The sequence below is a fragment of the Tauraco erythrolophus genome, chromosome 1 (assembly GCF_009769465.1).
Source record: "Tauraco erythrolophus isolate bTauEry1 chromosome 1, bTauEry1.pri, whole genome shotgun sequence".
In the NCBI taxonomy this organism is placed as follows: domain Eukaryota; kingdom Metazoa; phylum Chordata; class Aves; order Musophagiformes; family Musophagidae; genus Tauraco; species Tauraco erythrolophus.
This window is the reverse complement of record NC_141465.1, coordinates 110,085,129-110,109,565: the sequence shown is the minus strand read 5'-3', so window position 1 is coordinate 110,109,565 and position 24,437 is coordinate 110,085,129. Positions and strand designations below refer to the sequence as shown.

The following is a 24,437-nucleotide window of genomic DNA, read 5'->3' as shown; positions in this document are numbered from 1 at the left end:
TAACATCTCCTGCTCCTTGAGGACATGGCACAGTAATTCTATTCCTTTCCCTTTACAGTTTGTAGAAAGTCAGAGATATTGTCAGTGTTAGAAAAATAGAAACTGTAGAAATCGAAGCAAATTAACTTTTGAAATAATGACAGGAAGCTTATCCTAACAGTGTCGGAAATGAGCCTTTGTGTTCCCCATCAACACTAACAGGGCAAGCAGGGTGTTTCCAAGTGTAGTGAGATGGTGTGGTAATGGTGCTATATGTGTACCAAAAACCGAACTTCTCAAAAAGAACCCACGTTCCACTACCTCATTTTGCTATGAGATTAGCTGCAGCCTTTGCTTCTTGACTCTTGCTTATTTTTGGAGATGAAATGATTTTGAGAGTTAGTAGTCACACAAGGTATCATATGTGTCTTCTGTAAATTTTACCAATCAGTGAAGAAAAAAATTGAATCCCTCCATACCCTGTGTTTCCCTGCATGATTTTGCATAAAGCGATGCCACTGTTTTCCACAGTTTTCAGTATATGCAATGTGACTCTGAAACTTGAGTCCAGTAACTGAAATCAAGAAAAACAGCAGGCAAAGAGGCTGGGGTTTACGCCTAAAAAGGTTAGAACAACCTTTGATGGCAATAAAGCCACACTGTCCCTTCTTGCCTAATTTTAAAGAGTTGCATAGATTCAGCGTATGTGATCTGGAATCTTTGAGATATGCCAAGTTATGGTATATCACAGCATCATTTATATCTAGTTACCGTTCAAAGTGGAATGATACATAGGTATTTCTATATTCAGATATGCCTCCAATTTAACTTTAAAGTTTAAATCAATTTAAACCTGATTTACAATGATTTGGATTGTCTCAGTAAGGGATAAGAATTAAACAAAATCATTATAAAACAGATTTAAATTGATTTAAGATTGTCCACATTTAACTAAAACAATTTAACATTTTTTCCGTGAAAACAAGGTACCTTTTTAAAAGATGAGGCTTTATGTTTTAGAATACTTTTAACCAAGAGAATATAAATATTGCAATATTTTGATTTGTGAAGTTAAAACTAAAAAAAAAAAAGAAAGTTGGAAACAGATTGAGACTGTTCGTACGAAGTTATCTGTACATACCTTTTGTTCCAGAGGCTCTTTATAGTTTTTCATCAACCATGTGGCACAAATCAATGTAAAGTTCACTTTGATAAATTACATATGGAATGGAGAATTTTTAGATAATTATAGTCTGAATATTTTTATTATATAATCCTAGTATTCCATATGTTGCAAGGCCGTCGGTCAGATTTCATTATATTAAGTAGCATTTTAATAAAATATAAAAATCAGATTCCATGTTGTTATGGTCTTAGCATTATGATTCTATGATTCTATGACTTCTAAGTTCTAGCTAAAACAGTATTTTAACTGTCTTACAGTATGAGTTATCAAAAGGTGTTGTTCTTGGTTTAGCATTTATATATTAAAATATTTTACATTTTTCTGTTTCAGTTTTAGCTCCTTTTCTTCCCAGACTGTTCACTTCAAGAGGCAAGTCACATCTCTGTTAGAACTAATGATTGAGATAGCCCAGTCAATTTTAACAGTTCTCTAACACATTGTGAATCCGTAGGCAATAAAATCAAATCCACTGTAGTGAGTTGATATTACTAACTCTTCTCCTTTTCTTTTCCTTTTCAATTTTCTAATGCTGCAGGTGGGCTCTTAATTACTTACCTTTTCTCTTAAGAGCCTGAGAATGCAAATTTGCTAACAGTTTGTCTTTCTGCTTAGTAAGTGATTTTTTCAGAGTGAAAAATGCGTGAATGTATTCTAATATCACAAGCTGGCATTCGCAAAGGGGAATATGTTTTAATAGATAATTAATATTCTTTCACCAAACTTGATTTGTTTAAAGCACTGATCTTGCACTAAAATAGGTCATTAAAAGAAATAAAACCAAACAAAATACAGAATAAATGTTGAACCACTAAGGTTTTATGAATTTTACATTTTAGTAATACATTCTCTTCGCTGTTGTGAAATTGCAGTTGACTCCCTGAAAATTGTTTGTGCTCATCCGAGAGCAGAATTTAGCCTTAATGACATTTTTGAAAGATACGTGTTTTGTAACTGGAGCACATTTCATCTGTTTTGTCATATGCATGGTGGCAACAGCAAATAGGCCCCAGCCAAGCAAAGTATCCCTGATGAACTCTTTTGCTACTCTCTACAGTAATTTCTAGAAAGAAAAAAAAAAGAAATAAATATAGGAGGATATAAGGCTTTGGGTTATTTGGGGAATGCAAAAGGCTTAGGCAGGCATCTCTCTGGTTATTTGCATGGGCTCAGTCAACTCAGAATCTGGCTTCCTTATAAGCTGTGGTGAATTACAGCCTCACAACAGTTTTGCAAGAATAAATACATATTATTCACTCCATTGTAGAAGGAAATTGAGCAACTCATGCAAATTAACCCAAGGACAGCCATTAACTGCCTTTAATGCATCTTAGTTTTAACGTATCTTAACCTTGGCTACAGAATCTTCCCTTCTTCTTGGACATCTGTCTCTAGGTGGCAGGAAACCCCCCACATGCAAATGTGCCAGGAAGGTCTGAGTGAGACAGAGCATCCCAGCATTGCCCTAACTTTTAGCAATGCTGAACTTTAATATAGAAATATTTCTAGAAAGTAGTACAGCTAAACAAGAGCTGATTTTCGATCCAAGTCAGCGTGAGTAGCTAGGCCACATTGTTTTGAGGACTAAACGTGATAAGCCCTCTATCCAGACTTCTTGGTGGTGTGCTAAGTGTATTGACTTACTGCCCTGTGCTAAGGAACGCACTGGGTCATGAGGATTTGACAGCTTGTATTATTATTAATGAGATATAAGACCTTTCACTTCCAGGTCATCTGTTTGAAGTCCAGACAAGACTGGTGGTAACCAAACATTATCAACATCTGTTTTGTGGCCTATGCAAAATAAGCCTTTTGTCTCATTTCAGACAAGCTAACAGAAATCATCACGATTTTGAGCAATTTCCAACAGAAAAAATATTTGACTCTGTCATTAGAGGAAATTGGAATAGTGCCAAAAGTTCTGCTACATAGAGTTACAGTTAAAATTGTATAGCAGTACCTAAAAAAAAAAAGTAAATCGTTTAACCCTTAGGGAAATTTTTTATTCCAGTTTCTAACAAAGGACTCATTTACATTTCTGAAATTATGTTGAGGCCTTAGATAGGGCCAGATGCAGTAATAAAAACACTAACACACCAAGGAACTGCATCTAAAGCCACAAAAAGCTCAGAAAATAAGTATTTGGAATGGAAAACTTAAATACAATTGACTCATCTTTATATATAAATATGCATTTAATATTCATACATATACATATTTAGTTACAGTAATATTTCTTATGGCCAAAATCTGACACTGAATTTTCTTTACAAAAATTGACAAGTGTAGACAATCTCTGGTAAGCAAAGCTGTTTGCAACTTTTTCTTACCTATTCATAAGGAGTAATGGAAGGGCATATTTTTTTGTTTTTTCTTCTGTTGTCATCTCAAAATTATTTTAAGGTATGTAAGATCATTTCTATTGTTTTTGTTTATGGAATTAGACAGACAGTAGATGTTCTTAATTAAAGAGAAGAACAATAGCATGAGCCTCTACTGAGAAGGCGGATTTTCAAATTATTCAGTTTTGCAGGCATAAAAAAAGATCATTAGTTTGGGGCCAATCAGAGAAAGTTTTGTTACATTATCTGCTACAAGAGTAATGGGTTAAAAGAAAGGACCAAATGGCACATTATATTGCCTCCAGCAGTGACCACAGTGTACTCAGGAGGTCTTGGAGGAGAGGAATCATCTTCATCCCTCTCAACTCCTAGAGAGCAAAGCATGACAGTGATTCCCAGAGTGATCTCATCCTCCCTCTCCAGCTCCTCTCCTCCCTCCCTGGTGTGTCCTCTCCTGCGAGGCAGGGAGAGCCCTGCTGCCCGTCGCGTGCCCATCTTCTACTACAGCAGTTGCCATCCATAGACCAGTGGCTGATGGCCTCGGGGGTTCCAGGGGTCAGAAAGCAGCAACCACAGAAGCCCAGGAAAGGCTGTAAGAAGTATGCAGTGATGTTTCCTAATAATTCTCTCTCAGCCTCCAACGGCTTGCACCTCTGTGGCTTCCAGAGTCAGAGGTGGTAGTTACTCACTTTCTTTTTTTCCCCATCTTCTCTACCTCTCCTCTCTCTTGCACTCTCTTTGCCTCACTCTCTTTTTCCTCTCTGTCTGGAGATGGCTAAGGTACCTTAATCTTTTCCATGTTTTATGTTTTTTTCTTTAAGAAAGTGTATATGTATATGTACACACACAGATTTGTCAGTTAAATACCAAATATCAAAGTTTCATTAGAAGACAACAAAAAAAAAAGTCTTAATATTTCTTCTAGTTTTTCAAGCTTCTCAATAGAAACTGTTCACTAAATTCAGTGTGCACTCCTGAGTAGTATTCTCCTCTCAAACTCCGTTTTTCCTACAAATTTGCATTCAAGATAGGAATTTCGTTGGGGGAGTTGCTTATTTGTGGGAGGGATAGGAATGTGGAAGAAGAATGATGTTTTTTCCCTTTTTATGGTAGACGCATAACCACACAAACCTTCTACTTCCAAACATGGAAATTTAATTCAGCAGATTTCCATAGTTTCTGCTCATTATATATTCAGATTTTGATCCTCAAGTCTAAGTATAAAAAAGAAAAACATACTTGTATGAGTTTAATTTAGAGTATAGATTCAGGCATAAACTGAAAACAGTAATAATTTTGATATGTAGTTGGCTTTCACAGGGAAAACAAACAAACAGTTTCTATAACATACTATTTTTAGATATCTCAGTGTTTGTTCTAATCATTTTTTCCACATTACTATCCAAAACAGCTTAATATTTTATAAGGTGGTTGTCAGTCACATATGATAGTGCTCCTAACACAGCTTTGAAGAGCTCTTCCCTTTATACCTTATTACACCCCATTCTAAGTCTCAGCATCTTCGACTTTTAAAATGGCAGCCACATTTCCTGCTTTCCAAGCTTGAAAATTAAATCAATTCAAACTTCGTTGTTTTGTATTTACAGAAGGCTCTGAAAGTGCTTCCTGTGTTCTTACGGTCCACTCATACCCGTCTATTTAAGTTTCTTTTTTTCCCCTCTAACTTGCAAAAGTCTTTTTATTTGAAACTTCTCAGGCTGCAGAGTTTGACTGCAACAGAGCCCACGAGTGCCCAGTTGCTGAGTGCACAGGTCTATTTCTTCTCCCTTGTCCCAGAGTACCACATCCTGGATGGGGCTGGTTAGCTGATTAAAGACCAAGGTGATGAGCTATCTGGTATAGAGGAGAGAGACTGCAGAAATACAGGCCTAGGTGTAGAGTCAGACTCCACAGTTCTACATCTTATTTCATCTTCTCTATGCAACTGATTTTCCTATGAAACCCCCTGTTCTCCAAAACCTTCACAAGACCCTATAGCGACCGACCTATGTAGATTAGTGGTAGAAATGTATCCAGAACTTTCCCTGATCAATGGACAGGTTTTTTTCTTTTTTGTTGTCGTTTTGGCACTGATGTTACAGAAGCAAGCTAAGCAATCAATCAAGATGACAGTTTGGTTAATCTTGGTTTCATTGGCCAAAATCAGACGATGCATCCTCAGCCAGTGCATTTGGGCAGTCCTCACTGGTAGCCTGTTACACAAGCGCTTTTAGCTTGGTTTTCTAAAGAAACAAGGTTTATATGAGCATCCTCTGTCAGCCTCTATCTTTGTAACTTCTGAACCTAGAAACCATTTTGAACAAACTTTAACACAGGAGTAAGGATTTCGGAAGCAATAAAATTCCTGCAATGAAATCACATTGTTAAGGAAAAACCCTACATGACAGAGCCTGCCGCATCAGTTTCTCCTTTTACCAGAGAATCTTTGTGGGAGAGTCTTCAGAAGTTCCCTAACTGTGGGAAAGCAAAACACGCAATCAACCAGTAGACACAGTTACACTAGAAAACATTCTTTATTTGTTCTGGTGGTGGTGTTTAGAGATACTCGTATTTTCAGAAAATTTTGAAGTTACAACTATTGCATCTTAGATGAGTCTTCCAAATATACCCAGCAAGTTTCATGCTAATTAAACAACTTCTTTCTTTCTTCCCACACACATATAGGAGTAGCTAACCAAATAACTGAACTTCAAAATATCACAAGCAATCTTATACTTCCTATGATACTTCCCTGCACTACAGTCTCAAGAAGTATAAGGCTGACAGTTTATCCTAAAGAGCTTTTCCAGAACGGAAACTAGAAGAAATGAAAGCTGAGGGCTCACATCTTTCATTTCATTTCTAATCAATTGAGCTCTATTGGCATGACAAGGTACACAAGCTGGACTGTATAAGATACCTGTCAAGTCTGGTTCACTCAGACTTGCAACTGGGATTTGATCCCTCGTGTTCCTGACTCACTACAATAAGCTCCTGTTTCAGTGGTGTACTACTATAGCAGGATGCTACCTCTGCTTTCTCCTTTCTCTTTCCAACGTTAAATATGCTTTTCTAAGGTGTGTTTTTTCTGCTACTTTTTGATTAAATAGACAGCTATAGTGGCTCTCTCAGAGAGAGGAACTGTCACTTATGTGGGCATGTTCAGCATCACTTAAGGTTTTCTAGGTTGAAAAGAAGTCCCCTAAATTTTACCTGAAAATGAGGAGGAAGCTAGCGCAGGTCATAGTGCATTAGCATAGTATACTCACATCTGGATGCACTGCTTAACAGTCAACTTCTTAGTTTCTAAACCAGTTTAAATTACTCAGTCCTTCCAAGGTATAGCTTCAGGCAGAGCACACTGTATGAATGTAATTTTGGAATGGCAAATGTATGCATTGCAGTAGTGAGGTCCCTATCCCAAACATTTACATTTCTGGCCAGCTGTAAATAATTAAGGAGAGTCTTGATTATTATTAATACGTGATCATCTGGCAGGTTGACGCTCAAATATGTCCTGGAACAATATTAAACCCATGTAAGCCACTCAGAGCTTGAGTGGCTTGAGGTTCAGAGGTTCTCATGTACGCCACAGAGCAAATCAGACTTTACCTGCAAAAGGGGGCAAAAGTTGATTTTCTGAGTTGCTTTAAGCTGTTAGACACACAGCTAATTGTTCCTTGGGACCTTCATTGAGAAGATACCTAGTAAGATTGTCTTTGGTGACGATATTGAGTTTGTCTCTGCATATTCTGTAACCATTCTATTAAGTGATTGCTTTCTATCACACTTTGAACAATATAAAGAGGTACTTATTCCTAGGAGTATTGTGAAACACATTTTCCCTCAGGAAGAAGTACTATTTTATATTTTTCTTTTGATGTGACCAGGAAGGTATAGAATTCAAATAATAATTTACCTGTGGAGGTGCATAGGTCACTTAATTGAAATGTATGGAAAGTATGTGTGTGTTTGAGAGAAAATTACTTTTTTTTTTTTTAAGCAACACTATCTTTAACTATTTTCACAATCTCATCAAAATATGTATTTCTTACTGTTTTATTTACAGTTGTAATAGGTAAGATTGTTTTTATTTACATTTTCTTTTTAATCAAATACTTTTCATTGCTGTTATGGCACCACTTAAGAGAATTGAGTTGCTGTAATTGTTTAGTTATTGTTGAAAAAAGACCATTGAAGTTGATCTTTGATGTTAGTAGTAGTGTTACATGCTTTATGGAGGAAAGGGGGGAAAAGTGGGGAAGATTTTGGATATCAGGGCCTATCCACACTGGCAATGAAATTTAAACAAACAATAAAAATCAATCCCTCCCTCACAATATGAAACATATGATTGTACAAGAGTAAAAAGCCAACCAAGTAAGCTTGGATATCTCTGAAAACAGGAGAAAGGAATTGGGGTTATTGTTCAGTGAGGGGCGAAATAAAACCACGATTATAGTCATATTTAGACTTATATTCTAGTTTTTGCAATCAAAAAGTTGTGCAAATTATTCTTTTTATTGAAACTGTTGAAAGTCATACATAAAGGGAGCTGTATGTATGCATTCTTATAAAAGCCTTGGCGTGATGGAGTTACTCCCTGTATCTGCTATAGTGGAGAACAAATTGGGGGCAACCATCCTCATGTAAGTTCAATATATTTACTGCAGAAGTCTTTTTGAAAGGTAGTTTGGATCAGATTTATGACAACGATGGGAACAAAAAAAGGCTATATTCTGTGAAATGTTTTTTAGGAATCTTATGTTGTTTACTTGCTATTTACATGACAGTGCATGCATTGTATTAATGATGTTAATTGGTTGAAGTATTTTTCTGACTACAGACCTTTTCCCAAAGGCTTCTGGTGCCTATACTTGTTTCTGCTTGTATGCTATACGATTTGTATTACAAGAAACTGAAGGGGTTTTGTGTGTGAGTGTGCGTTATGTATAAATTTTTTCAAGTGTAAGGATTTGTAGTCATTTTGCATGCAAGTCAGTGTCAGATACACTTGGCTTTAGAGTTAAAGTGCCGAGAGAATTTAAGTTGTCTTATTTCAGACACCTTGTGAGTGATTTTTAATAATTATTCTCAATATTTAAAATTCTTGTTCAAGTATCATATAAAATTACAAGTTGTAGTTTATGCAAACTATTTTACATAGTAAATGTCTTCATTTCAGCTAATCTGTTTTGTATTTTCTACGTGAAACAGTATATGAAAAAACATTGATGTTTTTTCTTTTAAAACAGCATCGGCTAAAAATGAAACGTAACAATATTCACCACATTTTTTTCAGAATAATTATCCATAGATTGTAAAATTAAATTAGTCTAGCTGATTGGTCATGCTTTCAAAGGGTTTGTCCCAGCTGGTATTTTTTCATCTATAAGTAATCACCAAAATACTATTTTAAAAGTTAGACTGCTAAGTCTGCAGCAGGTAGATTGCTTGTTTTCATAATTCAGCATATAAAAGCATATATCTTATGCTACTTAGGAGTAATTATACCAAATCATCTTAGCAAATATACCTCCGGTGCAATTTTCAGGCTCATAAATGTAACACATCTTTAGCTCTTCCAGTTAAAAATGACAGTTTATGAAATGAAAATGTTTGAAATAACAAGTTCAAAATACCACTCTCTTGGAGCTTCCCTTAAGAGGTGTAGTTTTACTGGTGTTGCTTTAGCAGATTGCAAACTCGTCCACCGGATAAAACTTTTCATTTGCATTGACCTTCTTCACTTGAACTTGAGAAACACAAGAGCTAAATACAAGAACCGAAGTCGCTGTTTAACAAAAATTAGCGGAGGGGAGGAGAGAGATTACATTCTTCTTTTATTCACTGGGACCTTCTAATCCCACAATCATTTACTTTTGGAAAGGAAATATTATTTTTGAAATGTATGTGCGCGGTAGCGTTTATTTTAGAAATGTAAATCACATGTGCCGACCACAGGGATCAGGCAAAGCGGAAAATTCTCCATTTGAACAGATCACAAGACGGGTGGATCTGAAGTGATTCCTGGTCTGGTTTTAAGGCCAGAACTTCTTTGTCAGGTCGCTGCCTCCCTGCCATGGGCTGCCCCGACCGCTTCAGAGGGGTTGAGAAGGGGCAACGAAACGATCCTTAACAAGAGATGCTGCGGCTTGGAGCCCCGGGAGCTGACAAGCGCTATAGACGCGTGTCCTCCCCGCGAACGCCAAGCTCTTTGGCGAAGCGGAGCGGCCACAGGTTGCCTTTTCCCCCGGAGCTGGAAGGGAAGTGCCCTCGTTGTTGCCGGCGGCTCCCGGTCTGCGCGGGGAGCGCCCGGCGGCATCCCGGTGCGCCGGTGCCCCCGGCAGCTCAGCCCCGAGCGCGGGCAGAGCCCGCTGCTCTTCCAGTCCTCGGTGGCTACAGCCGCGCTGGGAATGAATATTTACATCCCCTGCAAAAGCTCAGCTCGCCATCGCCGAGGGGCCGGGGCGAGGCTGGTAGCCGCAGCTCGTTATCTTTCCCGCATGCGAATGAGCCCGTCCCGCGGCTCTTGGCTCAGGTGTGCCCGGCTTTTGTTTCATTAGATTACCAGTTGGGTTTGGGAAGCGGACCCAGAGCTTCCCGATAGCTCCATGCCATATGGAAAATCTGCAGTATTTTGATTATGCTCTATGTAAACATTTTAATATCGGATCCTTAAAATCCAGAGACTCTCCCAAAGGGGATTAAAACATAATCCTCTCTCTCTATAGCTGTAGTGGATTAATTTCGTATTCTCTCAGTGGCTGGCTTGCTCCCTGAAGGCTACAACAAAAAGACTCAGTGCTCCTTAAACATGCTATGGAATTGGAAGTTGTAATTGGAGATTTCCAAAGGACAAGTGTAAAAATGACACTGTTAATACCAAGTATTTTTTTCATTTTGTGCTTTCAGGAGGGGGGGGGGGGGGGAAACAACAACTCCGCAAGGATTTTTTTAACTTAGTTTGAACACCCTCTCCCCCGAAATCTCAAATTTGACCACTGTTTATTATGCTTTTTTCTTCTTTTTTTTTTTTTTTTTTAAATCAAAAGAGTAAAGAAAAAGGAAAATAAAATAAAACAAAACACACCAAACCCACTAAACAAATGTTTTCTCCTCTGGAAAGTACAATAACGCTTATTCCTTGTCGCGTTTTAATACCTCTGACATGTTTACATTGCAACAAATCTAGGGTGTCATTTGAGCAGAACACAGGGCAGATGCCAAGGTAGCGGTCTGGGAGCTCGGAGCCTTTTCTCGGGAGGAGGAGGAGGAAGCCAGAAATCCTCCGTTTCCCCTTCATTCAGCAGCGGACTGAGAAGTGAATGTCCCCTTTCTCCTCCACATCCACCCCCAGCTTTTGCAGCTCTGCCCCCTCCTCCAGTCCGTGAGTGCTTTTCGCTAACACACCCGCTAACCGGGGTGCACCTATTGTCTTCTCCTGGATGTCAGATTATAGGTTTTGGCCTTTTGACCATCAAATAGCGGTGGCTTTATTTTTATTTTAGCCACACAACACCAGGGAAAAGAGGTAATTGGATTAAATTGATGGTCTTCCTTCTGGGATTCAGCAAAGCTCACAAAACGCCTCCTTAAAATGATAGAATATCGGGTCGTTTCCAGGACGCGCCTTCCGAAGAAGCTTTTCTTCCCGCACAAAGGCCCGGGAGCCCATCACCGTGCGCCGGGCCAGGCGGCGGCCCCCGGCCGCGCTGCGAGGAAGGGCGAGGGGAGGGCTGGGACGCTCTGTTTGAGAGGGCAAGTGCTTCTGCAGGGCAGGGAGCCGCTGTCTGCCCAGACCCCCCTTCTGTAAACACAAAGAAAGGGGGCCTGGGGAATAGAAACCCAAATCCACTTGTAATCGTACAAGAGAATCGGGCGTAATTACTTGAGCAACCTAGATGAAGATTGATGAGGCTTTAAAGCGGCGTTTCGGATCGATCACGCTGCCCTTTGGAGCCTGCAGCCGGGCTTCCCCGGCTCGGCTCCGCTCGGCTCCTTTCTCACCGCGAAGGGAGGGAGAGAAGATGGAGGCGAGACGGGGAGAGCAGCACAGCAAGCCCGGCGCATGTGATTCCGATCAGCTGACTCGGGTCAAGAGGCTACCCCGGTTTATTAGGAGATGGAAAACAATAAAATGAAAGAAAATAGAGTTTGTATCAATATTATCCAGCCTGCCACACTGGGCTGCTGAAAGCTGTCACTGAAACTGCGTTTGAGCTTCCCCTTGTACACGCAGTAATCCGTGCCTTCCTCTGGATTTATTTTGCAGCGCAAATGACAAAACATTGTGCAATACGGTCTCAAATCGGGTGTTACGCTAAAGTAAAACATTAACAGCATGACAGTTAGATGCACCGGTACAGGGCTAATTTGGGCTAAGTGAGTAATTTGAAGCGTTGCTTGCGAGAGCTGGTGGCAAAGCGTGCGTGCGGTGCTGGGAGCGGAGGAAGGGTCGCACCGGTGCCTGGGAGCCTCGATGGGAACGGCGGCCCGGGGCTCGCTCGCCTCGGCCCGGGCGCTGCCTTCGTCCCCAGGGAGGCGACTGTCTGGGGACGGCAGCTGGAAGCACTCCCTGCCATCTGAGCAAGGTCTTCCGTACTGCAGAGGAGATGTTAACGGCGTAAAACAACCGAACCCTTTTTAGCGTTCGCTGAGGTTGATCAGTTTGCGAGTTTCTGGAAGGTGCGCCAGTCAGACGTTGCACCCAGTTTCCCAGTCCCGAGGCTTTTATTATGTGTGTGTCCGATGTGTGTTTGTGCATGCGTGTGGATGCGCGTGTTTATATCTGTGCGTACAACTTACCCTGCACGCTTTGGTGCTTAAATCGAGAAGAGTGTTTCATATTTAATCTTTTCATTAGAGCAAGTGAGCTTCCTAAACACCGACACTGGCAGCTTTAACAGTAGATTGCATCCGCGTTGAAGATAAGATGGTGAAAAAGTGATCCCCTGTTCTTTTTTGCGTTAAAGTAGAAGTTTTTTTCCTGAATTAAAACCTAACAATTTGTGCGGAGAAGGCTGACTTTTATAAGAGGTTTTCCCCATTCCATCTTTTCAGTGCCCGTGCAAGCGACTCGTTAAGGAATATATTTGAGCGAAATGTTGCTACAGTAATTTTGAAAGCATTAAGTGACAGCAAGTTGAAATAAAAATGATCTTGCCGTAAATGTATTTAACGATGGTCGCCTTTGGGTGCGCGTGGTGTTCAAGTAGGTAAAAAAAAAAGAAAAAGAAAAGAAAAGAAACACCATCTTTCGCGATGCTTTCAGAGTTGAAGTCTGGACCCAGAGTTAAAAAATAATGCCCCCAGGCTTCGCAGGGCCGGTGTGGCGGGCAGGGGCTGCGGGATGCGGGATGCTCAGCCGCCGGCCCGGCCCGGCCCGGCCGCCGCGGGGACCCCTCGCTGCCAGGTCGAAGCTGTGTCTGTGTGAACGAGTCGCCGCTATCGCACATAAAGAGCGATAGCGTTAACGAGGAGCAAAAGGGCATGAAAAGAGAAGGGACCTACTTCTAAGAGGCAGCTATTTTTCACTCTAACCCCTCTGAATTTCGCTGCTGGCTGATTTATCTCGCAACCCGGGAGCTCACAAACCCGCTTCTGTCCTGACGGCGGAGTTCAAAGCTCTGGCCGCGGGCAGGAGGGGAATAAACACGGCGGTTTACAAACAGAGTTTATTAGGGGGCTCGCCGGGCGCTCGCTTGGCGGAGGGAAGGGGAAGGGCCACCGGGGATGGGCCGGCCGGGCGCCTCCAACCTGACGCCGCTGCCCTTGCCTTGCAGGCCCCGTGGTGCTCAGCACGCCGGCACAGCTCATCGCCCCCGTGGTGGTGGCCAAGGGGACGCTCTCCATTACCACCACGGAAATCTACTTCGAGGTGGACGAGGATGACCCGGCCTTCAAGAAGATCGACCCCAAGGTGAGTGCGGAGGGCGGGCGGGCGGCTCCGGTCCCGGTCCCGGCAAACGTGCGCCGGGGCCGCCCCCTCCCTCCAAACTCCGCTCCCGTCTGCCGCCTCTCGCTGCGTTTTGTCAAAAAAAAAAAAAAAAAAAAAAAGCGCAATGTATTAATGATGTTAAATCCTCTATTACGGCAGCGTGCGCGTTTTCCAAGAGCCTTTCGCTCTGTGCCTTTGTATGAACGTGGTCAGATTTAGTAGTTAAGCCAATTGCTCTGAAATCCCTGGAGGGAGCAGCAGTCTCAGCCCGCAGCCTTTCCGAGGCACAGCGGATGGTTTTACCCCTTCCGAGGATATCGGAGATTCCCGTTATTTCAAGAACGTTAGTTTCCATATAAGAAAACACGGCGCATTTAAGTAAACGCTCTGCTGAAATGCGAGTTAATGCTTGTTTTCTGGAGGAAAAAAAAAAAAAAAAAAAGGAAGGAAATAGGCATGTACCGAAGGCTCGATTCCTGAGAAAGCTCTGGGGTTTTTTTCTGAAGTCCTTTACTACTACCAATTCCCCAGCGCCGCCTCCCCCCTCCCCCCCCCCCTCCGCGAAAACCTCCATCCCAGCCGCAACAGAGCAGGGGTGCGTGACTTGAGCGGAAACCTTTGCGTGGCTTCTTCCCTGCGGGAACGGAGCAGGGGGCTGCCAGCGAGGGAAGGAGGGGGCATACGGAAGAGACGTGTGTTACAGGGCGCTCCTCTCGGCTGCATATCTTTTTATTCTTATCACTGTTGCTTTATTTCTTTGTTATTGCGCTGGAAAATGTTAGAAGAGAGAAAATGGTGGTGGGTTAGGTTTTTTTTTTTTTTTTCTGCAGAAATATCATAAATAATTTCCAAGAAAAATGCTAGCGACCTCGTCTGAGTATGTTTGTAATAAGGTGATTTCTCTTTGGCGAATAGTTTCTCAAACTCGGAACTTTCTTCGGAGTGCTGGCAAAAGAAGAGGTTCTGTCACAGCCGCTGGGTATAACGGTTTCGTTAATGCGCACCCACTGGAAATAGTTGCTAGTGGGTGTTACTCAGGCGATCGGCCTCTTTCAGCACTTGTTGACTGTTAGGGTACTAAACAAAATCCGCCTTGTTATTTCGCCTTTTGCTCTTAAAGCCGCTTTAAAGAAATGCGTACTGAGAAGGACCAGGCGTTGCAGTACGAGTAGGCAATTTTGGATCGCTTTGCAGTTTTGTAGGCACGCACATGTTATTCCCTCTGAATGCCCCGGGAGCGCAGGGGCTTGATTTCTGGGGGTGCAAACTGGCGATCTTATCACATTCATCACGGATTTGTAGGTCAGAAGTAATGTTGTTGTTCACTTTATTGGTGCCGGCTTGAACCTTTCACCTATAAATTTTATTTTCTTCTTTATTACTGCTTGCGCCAAAATGCTAGTTTTATCAGGCTCACTCCTTCTCAGTACACTGACTGCTTCAGGGATATGTTGTGTTTCCTCAGCTTTGTTCAAAACCGAGCAGAAACAAGTCAGTATAGTAAACCTTTCGAAAATGGGTTTCTTTTCTGACAGCCGAAAAAGTGTTACTGCATTAATAACTGCATCGGTGTCTGACAGTTGCTGACGATCATCTGGAGCTAAATTCCAAAGTGTTTTTACCACCAATGTTTCCCTGTTCTACAAAACTATTCAAAATGCAAAATCAGGCGGCTGCCCTTAAGTTTTCTGCTTTACAGGATTTAAGCAACTATCAACAGAAAGGCAAAATTCACAAAACATAGCTGCCTCTGGCTTCTGAAGTAGAAAACTTGATCCGGTATTGAAACGCTTACCCATGTGCATTTTACTTCATTTATTAGCTTGTAATTAAATAAGTCAGCAACAGAAATTAAAATCTAAATCACAAAAGGTAATTATCCAGTGTATTTCAAGTGCATTTTCAAATATATAATTCCAATATTCAAGCGTTATTATATAAGCAGAATCCAAATTTCTTTGAATATATTTAAATAACATTTCAAGTATATTTATGGAATGTTAGAAATAGAACAAGCAATATATATGAAACGAAAAATGTAAACTTGTTAAGTTCAGACACTTCAAAAGACAATTAACAAAAGTACCATGATAAAATCTACCTTTTTAAATGGTATCTTCTCTTTAGCAGAAAATGTCCTTGAAGTATCCAAAATGGCAATTTAACTTCTGTTCACCAAATCACAAAACACCAACATCCACAATTTCAAAGACAATGTGAGATCACAATATTTGATACAAATTAAAAGGTACATTAGGGTTTGTTCAGGTGGCATATCCAAATAGCTTTTACTCACAGAGGGTTTACATAAAAATACTGGGGTTTGTTATAATCCGTTGGTACCGTTTCTAGGCAGAATGGTCACAATCATGTTAAATTACGGCCAATTTTGCTTTCCGGGTAACATTTTTTTTCTTTCTTTCTTTTTTTTTTTTCTTTTTCCCTCGGGGAACTGCAAGACTGTGAGGAGGATAAGAGGAACGATACTTGCTGTTCTTATTTGCTTTTCTTTGTGAAGAGCCTAAGCTATATTCCTTTTTAAAAGAGAATATTATTTGCATTGTCAAGTGGAAACATTTGACTTTTCGAACAGGCAGCTTAAACTTCATCAGGAAATAAGCAGATTTATCGGTCGGGAGGGTTTTATAGTCACCCCCTAAAGTTTCTCCAAACTTTTCGGGTTGGTAAGTATTTCCCTAGCCAGTCGCCACGTTTGTTTGGCCGCGTTTTCCAGGGCCGAGTGAGGTTTGCCCTGAAAGAGGTCTAAGTTGGGCAAGAAGTAGTGCGGGCACCTCCTGCACTGGAGGCAGGAGATGAGCTGCAGTAAAATCCCGTTGAGCCGGTCCCCCAGGCACGACTCGTCCCAGTCCGATTCGCGGGGATGCTTTTCGCATTCGTAGGAAACCAGAGTTTTCATGTGGTAATTATTCAGGGGCTGGCCCGGCAGCTCCAGGTGACGGTCCCGTAAGGTTTTGAGGATGGAGAGACATTTCTTCCTGCAGCCGCCCATCTGCAGTCTGTTCTCGGCTTCCGCGAACTGCAGCACCCAGGCATCGCTCTCGGCCGAGCTCTGCTTGCCGGCCAGAGAGTGGCACTCCTTGGACAGGAGGTTGAAGCCTTCCGCCTTGACCTCCGCCACCCTGTTGGGTCCCGGCCAGGGGATGTGGGGAAGCGGCCAGTGGGCAGCACTCCGCGGCCAGATCCCCGTGCATTTGAACGCCGGAGTGATCTGCACGACGTACCTATCCCTGATTCTCAGCTTCACTTCGCTGGTGTCCGCCACCATCTTTACCACGTCTCTGTAACTGCACTTATCCACGGCTTGAGCCACCAGAGTCTGAAATCTGGACCGGATTTTGCGAGCGGAGAGGTAGCCAGACGCCGTGATGAACTCCACCCAGAGGGACATGCTCCGCTTGCGCCCGTCGCTTAACTTTAACACAGCGCAGCCCGGCAAGGAGCCGTCGTCCACGAAGTTGAAAACCCCCATTTGGTTCAGATACAGCACGACTTCAAACTCCGTGGGAGAGATGACTTCCAGCCCCTCGTAGCGATTGTCCATCTCGTTCAAGGAACTGATGAAGCGAGGCTCCTGCACCTCCACCTCCTTCAGCACGTCCGACACCACTTTGCAGACTTCTCGGATCGTTTTGGCGATGGCAGCTTTCCTGGCTTGGCATTTCTCGTTGTAGTATTTATTCAGATGATACACCAGCTTGGCCTGGGCCGCGATCATGTTGGGGCAGAGATCCGGGTTGTATACCGGAGTCTCGCAATAGGCTGTGGGATCCAATGCGGCTGCTAAGGCTGGAGCCAACTTCAGAGGAGAAACAGGCTGCCGCACTCTGAAATGTAACAAATGTTTTTCAAAATGCGCTGGGGCTGCTGCTCCTCAGATGCTCTCTTCCTGCTTTTTTAGATCAGCCGTCTTGAAGTGTGTGTGGCGGGGGCGGGGGGGGGGGGGGGGGGAGGTGGGAGCGGGCGGGGGACTGGAGGGGGCGATATTTTTCCTCCCCCTTTTTTTAAAGGGTCCGTGAGTGAGAGGAAAGCATTGAGAGCTGCACCTTCCCCAAGCAGCAAGAAAAAAAAATAAAAACAACAAAACAAAAGTTGCACTGAGACCCAGCGAGGCTTCCAGTAGTCAGAATAATAAAACCTCTTCCTATTTATTTATGTTTTCCCGTAGTAATCACCGTGTGTGCGCAGGGTGGTTAATCAGATGGTGGAAAAAAGTGCCGTGTGTGTGTGTGTATATGTCAGAAGAAGCTGGCTGTTGGTTTGTATAAGAGCCCAGATGCACTCGTGTGGAAATTATAAAGGCAGGGCCAGGCAGGCGGGCGGCCAATCGCCACTGGGCTCGTCACTGCAGCCTCTTTCAGCTCAAACCCGGCTAATTAATCCCTCTCTAGGAGATAGATACGTATACACAGGCACACACACACGCGCACACAGAGGCACGTATAGAAAGGTACAAGGTTACTGGCAGAAAACCCACCCTGCTCATCTGTACGCTCGGAAATCAAGAGAAATCGCTCTCCTTTGCGTGTAACTTGACGTTTGGAAAGGACTTGGCAAAACTGTGCCTCTCCGCACTGAATCCCTGCGTGCCGCCCCACGGCCGGGCCGGGAATGCAGGTGTATTAATGGGCATCCATCAACCGGGGAGCTACCGACCGGGCTCGCTCTTGCGGCAGCGGAGGCGTAAATTCATTAACTCACAGTTGGCGTCACGTCACGCTGCCCTTTCCTCCTGATAGTTGTCTGTAACTGCAAGCGAGAAGTTGTTTTGTTTTGTTTTGTTTTGTTTCTCACGTGAACCGGCCGGCGAACAAGGCAGCAGATTCACGGCAAATTTAGCGTTCTTCGGAATAAAATATGACGCAAAAGCCCGCGATTTGTACTGGTTTAAAAGACCTTCTGACGGGCTCTAATCGATTTTGGGGTTTAATGCATTTCGGCATTGTCTGTGCCTTGCTTTTTGTGTTTGTACCTTATGAAGGGAGAATCAATCGCTAAACGTATCTGTCAGGTCCTTTTCACGTTCCCTCCAGAAATCAAGCAGCAGATATGAACGGTAAATCTCATTTGCCAATTCTTAGCTTCGTTTTTATATGCCGTCTAGCGCTCCAGTATGCTGCGAAGACTGGATGTTCAGCTGCTTTTCCAGGCGCACTATAAGTATCAAGGAATTTCAGACCTGGCCGGTTTATCGTATAGCGAGCTCTGCTAGCCGAGCCTTTAGTAAACGTGCGCACGAAGGGATGCTGGCGACTGTAAACATACTGGCACGCTACTCATCCGACACTTTAGGGGTTCGTGTGTGTGATGTGTAATTAGTAAATTTCTCCTCCGGTACCTTAAGTGTTAGTAATCGGGACCTTTATTTGCAAATAAGCTGGAGTGGCAAACTCTTCTGCTTTGCAGCATTTATGGAGCTTCACTTCGAGAGAACCCTAAATTATTTTTTCTTTTAAAGAAAAAAAAAATACAAACAACCACAAAACCAGAAAAGCTTTTAATCGCTTGGAATCTTTAATCCAGTGCCCGATTACTAATTCTTAAAGTAACTGCCGCGGGCATATCCATCGCTAAGGAGAAGTCAACGCAAAGAACAGTTCACGACATTTATTCAACGTATTAATGCGACCAACTTTATTGCAGATAGCGGAGAATTTCTGACTTTGCGCTCGGCTCGCTCGGTCTGGCGTGTATAAGGGAGCTCCCCGTGCCGCTTCCTAGGAGGAAGGAGATGCGGGAATCATTTTCTGCCCATTAGGAAAACAGGGCTAGGGCTGTCTTGGCGCGCCTCGCTGAAAACCTGCAGGTGACGGGTCGTTCCGAAAAAGGTTTTCCTCTTCTCGGCCGCAGCCCCCTGGCCGGCGGCGGAGGGGCGGCCGCTTTCTGGCTGTTTCGGGCGAAGAGGAGCCAGTTTCCTCCCGGCTTTTCTCCCTCCTCCGGGTAATTTCCCGGCCAGGCGCCGGGCGGGACACTCGTGGTTCCCCCCAGCCGCGGCGAGTCCGGTGGCGGCGGCACAGCGCGCCCGGTCCCGGCGCCTCTCGAACCGCCCCGGAGGAGCGCAGCCGCCGTCCGCTGCCGCCGTCGCCGCCCGGGGCTGCCGCTTCCCGCTCCGCTGCGGGCTCCCGGGTGCCGGTTCGCCTCTGCCTCCCCCGAGCAGGCACGTACGGGGGTCCTGGCTGGGTCCGAGGGGACAGGCGGGCCCCTCCCCGCCGCCGCCGTCCCCCGCTGCTGTTACCGGCGGCAGCCCCCGGGTGCGCGGGGAACCTGCCGCGGCGGCGGCGGCGGGGGTCGCGGCGGCGGCGGGGGTCGGGGCGGGGGCTGAGGCCGGCCCTCTCCCCCCTTCCGCGGGCTGCGGACGCGCCGAGCAGCCGGCTCGGCGGCACCGCTGCGAGCCCCGTCGGCAGGCGGGGAGGGGGAGGCACCTCGGCGGCCCGGCACATCCCGCCCCGCTGCCCCCGCGGATGGGGCCCGGGACGACCCTCCCGCCCCCGCTCCCGCCCGCCCCTCGGGGCCGGGGGTGATGCCGGTCGCGCCCTGCCCTCAGACGCGGGTGCGGCGTTGGCCGGAGCAGGGCACGGCCGTGCGGCGGAAGGAAAAGCGGCGAAGTTGGGTCCAACTCCGGCGGGCGGGTCCCGGGGACCGCCTGGGGCGGGGGAAGGCCGGCGGCGGTGCTGGTCCTGGTCCCCGCCCCGGCGCGGCGGCGTGGCCGGCGGCGGCCGCTCGGCCCCGGAGCCGGCCGGCGCGAAACCTCCGACCCGGCCTCACCGGAGGTGGCTTCTTTGCGATTTAAATAAGAAAGAGCTCCTTCGCCGCGAGGTTACATACCAGAGCCGTGTAAAAAACGAAAGTTAAAGCGGGCGGACAAAAGGTTGTCCCTGCCTCCCGTCTCCGCCAAGGGGAACAGCCCTTTCCTGGGGAGGGGGCTCACCGGCCCCAGAGCAGCTCCTCGTCGCTTCAGCTGCATCAGAACTACGCGCTAAAGACGGAAATGTTTCGGGCGAGGGTTTGTTCATTTTCGCCCCGTCGGTTTTAGCTCAGTAAATCCAGTTTCTAAAGGCAAAAGGTGATAGGTGGTACCTTTAAGCTGTCAATAGTCTTAATTTTCATAATATCGCAAAATTAATTTAAATAAAAATTACGTCTTATGTCCTAAAGCAGAGCTTTCAATATATAATTCTAAGATTAACCTATGATATGAAGTAATGCAGGTTATCCTTATTTGTTGTATCTCGGTGGATATAGGAAATACTAGCCTTAGCCTTGACTGGGTGATGTTTAGCACTAAAGGTTGCTCTTAACTTCACTACATCATTTCATTTCACACACACGCACTAAACATTTGGTAGTTTGAAAACTTGTGGATTTAGGCATCACTGACACCAGTCAACCACTGAAATGTCACTGCTAAGATGACCCGATCGTTTAACATGGCAGGAAGTCGGTGGTTTGGTTTAGATTCCAAAAATGATTATCTGTCTGACTATATATGATATAGAATATGCATATTTTCGAAGCTTCTGACCACTGCACTTAGTTTTTCTTTGTAGTGATTAATATGTCTTTTATAAATTATGAAAGGAAGGAACACCTTTTCATCACTGAGTTTTATTTTTATATGTATTGAGTTGTTCTGGAAAATTGAGATTAAAATCACCTCATTAAAATGATGATTGATCATTTGTCATGATAATGGTACCATATGATATTGGTGACTTTTACCAAATTACTGTTTTCTAGATATTTTCCCCTAATTAGGGGGTACCATGGCAGCATTTGTTGAACTCTGCTTGTTATTTCAAATCTTTCAAACTACAGTGCCTTGTCATGTAGTGCTCATGTTAGCCAAAAAGCCAAATGGTCTTGAAAATTTTTGACTGCAGGTACTCGCCCATGCCCCCAAAATGTAATTTGAAAAAAAAAAAAAAAAAAAGGAAAGTTGCCATATATAAATTTCACCAATGATTCCTTTTCATATGGTGAAAAGCGTAAGTTAAAATGCACATGCCAATCCATATATACGCAAAGTGTTTGCATTGATACCACTTTATATTTCTTATTATATAGTGATAGTTCTTCCACACACAACTGCTCATGAATTTTAAAGTTTTATTTTTTAATATCTACCTATTGCGCTAGGGAGCTAGGAAAAAAAATGAAGCTGAGTTGATTAAATTATTTATCCCTACTGCTGAAGTGAGTTTGAAGGCTCATTGAACGTATCTGATTTCTTGGCTCTTCTTTCTTCCCTTCCCCCCTCAATTCATCCTGGTTATTTCATCCATATCATCCTGCCAACAGCAATAAATTTACTTTTTTTCAAGTAGGAAAACTAAAGACAGATATTTGTGCTGCGTTTGCTTTAAGTGTCACATTATATAAAATAGGCATCATCTTTTTTTTTTTTTGTGATAGAAGTTGATGGTACCTGCAATTTTCTGTATTCTTATTTGTAGTTTACTTTTTGACTACACTTTCAAATTTAAGAACAAATGAAAAGTTAAGTTTAAATGTAAGTCGCTGTAGTGTTTGCAAAAGTGCAATTTTAATGAACTTCATGTACACTAATGAACTTCATATACACTTCATTACTTAAATTTTTGGGCATGAATTTCTTATAATTAGATATGTAGCACTTTTCTGTCGTTATCTACATTTTTCTTCAAATGCTTTTTGCTTTCTTGAAAAAATGTGATATAGCTCCTTTTTACAGTACACAATTAGCTTTCAATGCTGCTAGACTTAACACATGTATGTATTCTCTTCCCGTTAAAAACACTCAAAACCCAAACATGAAAAGAGTTTGCATTGCTGTTGGACTTGGTCATCCTAGGTCTTACGAATGAACTGTTAATGCTTTAAATTCTTCTAATCTGCAATCTGTTAGGGAAAAAATCCCAGAGTAATTGATTTGTTTTCTTTAAAATGTTACATCTCAAAAGTAAACATAGAGCTTGCAAAACTGTAATTCTAGCTAGAACTGCAGAAACATTCAAGCAGGAGAAAAAAAAATGCATTGAATTATTCATTTGGTTGACTTCTCCATCAGCTTCTCCAAAGCCAGACATTCCTTAAAGTACAGCATTTTATTTAAGCAGTCCAACGCTGTGGGTTTTTTTAAAGATCTCCTGCTTGGAGAATGCTCTTTTCTGCTGAGCTGCAAGAGGAGTGTGGAATCAGTGGGGATTAGCACCTTTTAATCTACTACATCTGCAGTGGGTCATCCAACACTGCAGAACTCTCATTACTCTCTCATGCTGTATATGATTAAATGACTGAAAATATTCAACGTTGACCTTGAGAATAAAGCCATATGTGTTGGATGAGCAGCTTCCGAAGACTTCATGTCTAAACTAACCTTCCCCCTTGGCAACTTCTAGCCCTGGAACACCTTGTCTGAGAGAGGACTAGAGTGTTAGAAAATGTAAGTCAAAACTGAAGTGTCGGAGCATTTGAAATGCATCATTATATAAATTATGGCATCACTCAGCTCGTTCATGCTATGTTTTGTGAGTAACCCAACATTTTGTCAGCCAATTTGAAATGGGAGGGTAGTATGTCTTGAACATAGTTATTTTTGTGACTGGTGTTTTTCTGTAAGCTGGTTTCATATCGACTAGCAAGCTAAACTACATCATCTTGTAGGTAGCTGCTAGAGCTGTTGAAATCAGCAGAAAACGTGTTGCTTACCATCTTTGAACACTAGCCTATATAAAGCTGTAAGTAAGCACCATCTTTTCATATACATTTTGTCATGGTATGTGTTTATTGCTAATTTTCATGCTGCCAGTGGTTAGGGCATGTTAAGTCTCTCAAACTCAAAAAGAAATTTGTCCTCTCCTCTTTCAATGCCATGGGTATGGTAAATTACCTGTGTAACTCACTTTATCTCAATTTAGCTATAAAAAGACATGCCTAAAATATTTCAATGCAGACTTCTATTTTTTAGTGTAGTGTATAGCTTTCCGATATTTTCTTTCCAAATAGCAGTGAAGGGAGGAGTTGAGTGAGTTGGTCATGAGTGATTAATATGTTTCATTGAACCTTATGGAGGCCCTGGTCCTGCCAATGCACACATGGTTAGTCAAACATTCAGCTGGTTCTGGTGAGATCAGGGGCTTCTTTAGGCTCACAGTGAAGTGCCCCGGCAGTTATTTGCAGGATCAGGGCCAAAGTGGGAGAACACTTAGAGGTTAACTTATGAACAGTATGAAATTCAGTGTGTCTTGAAAATACAGTATCAAATAGTGCATTGATGAGGAAGCAGATTTTCGGCCCAAACATCTACTCTTCTGTCAACCAGAACTTCCCTATTAATTTCATTCTGTTTTAGCAATAGCGTTGAATTAGCTTCCTGAGAAAGGACAGTGCCATTTTGTCCATATTTAACAAGATGCTCCCACAAAAATGCTTTCCCTAATCTAAAGCCTTTACGAGCAGGGTGAGGTTATTCGGAGGAACGAGTGAAAGATTATGTTTTCAGAATCTCAAAACTGTATTTTTGATGTGCTTTCACGTATTCAGGACTATTTCTATAACTCCCAAAAGGTACAGAATCTTTTAACAGTCTTAAATATAAGCAACCTACTTGCTAAAAACACTTATTCATTGTTCCTAAAAATATCCTAGCTATAACTGTAATATAAACATGTCAACTGATTTATTATTTAAGGAAGAAGGGAAGAGATCTCCTCAGGAAAAACTTTATGCTTAGATCTTTGGCCTTTAAAATGTATTTGTTTTCCTACCACCACTCTGAACATTTTTTTCTTAACTGGCGTAACGTTGTCATTGTAGAGCATAATATTTTATCTAGGGGAGGATAGAATCTTTTATTAAGAGCAGCAAATCACTCTAGTTCTCTTCTTACTTGGGTTTGAAAATTTAACCTGCATCACCTACGTCCTTCCTACTTTTCCCTACCATTTTTTCAGCCCAGCTCTAGGACAGAATGTACAGAACTGGGTCCCTTGCGACA

At 43.1% G+C, this 24,437-nt stretch overlaps 2 protein-coding genes across 8 annotated transcripts in view; one reads left to right on the top strand and one right to left on the bottom strand.

Annotated features, from left to right (window-relative positions):
- The window catches only part of NBEA (neurobeachin), a 531,270-nt gene that overhangs the window by 349,156 nt on the left and 157,677 nt on the right, over window positions 1-24,437 (top strand). For 5 of the 7 annotated variants that reach the window (XM_086612868.1, XM_086612875.1, XM_086612851.1 and 2 more), the window contains one exon: window positions 13,290-13,426. In XM_086612868.1, coding sequence (XP_086468994.1) covers window positions 13,290-13,426 — 137 coding nt within the window. Of the gene's footprint in view, window positions 1-1,495; window positions 1,535-13,289; window positions 13,427-24,437 lie in introns of all 7 variants that reach the window. The other 2 variants (XM_086612836.1, XM_086612860.1) reach the window with 2 other exon arrangements.
- Window positions 16,101-17,180, bottom strand: MAB21L1 (mab-21 like 1). The gene has a single exon (XM_009985662.2). It carries the CDS (start codon window positions 17,178-17,180, stop codon window positions 16,101-16,103), a length of 1,080 nt encoding a protein of 359 aa, XP_009983964.2.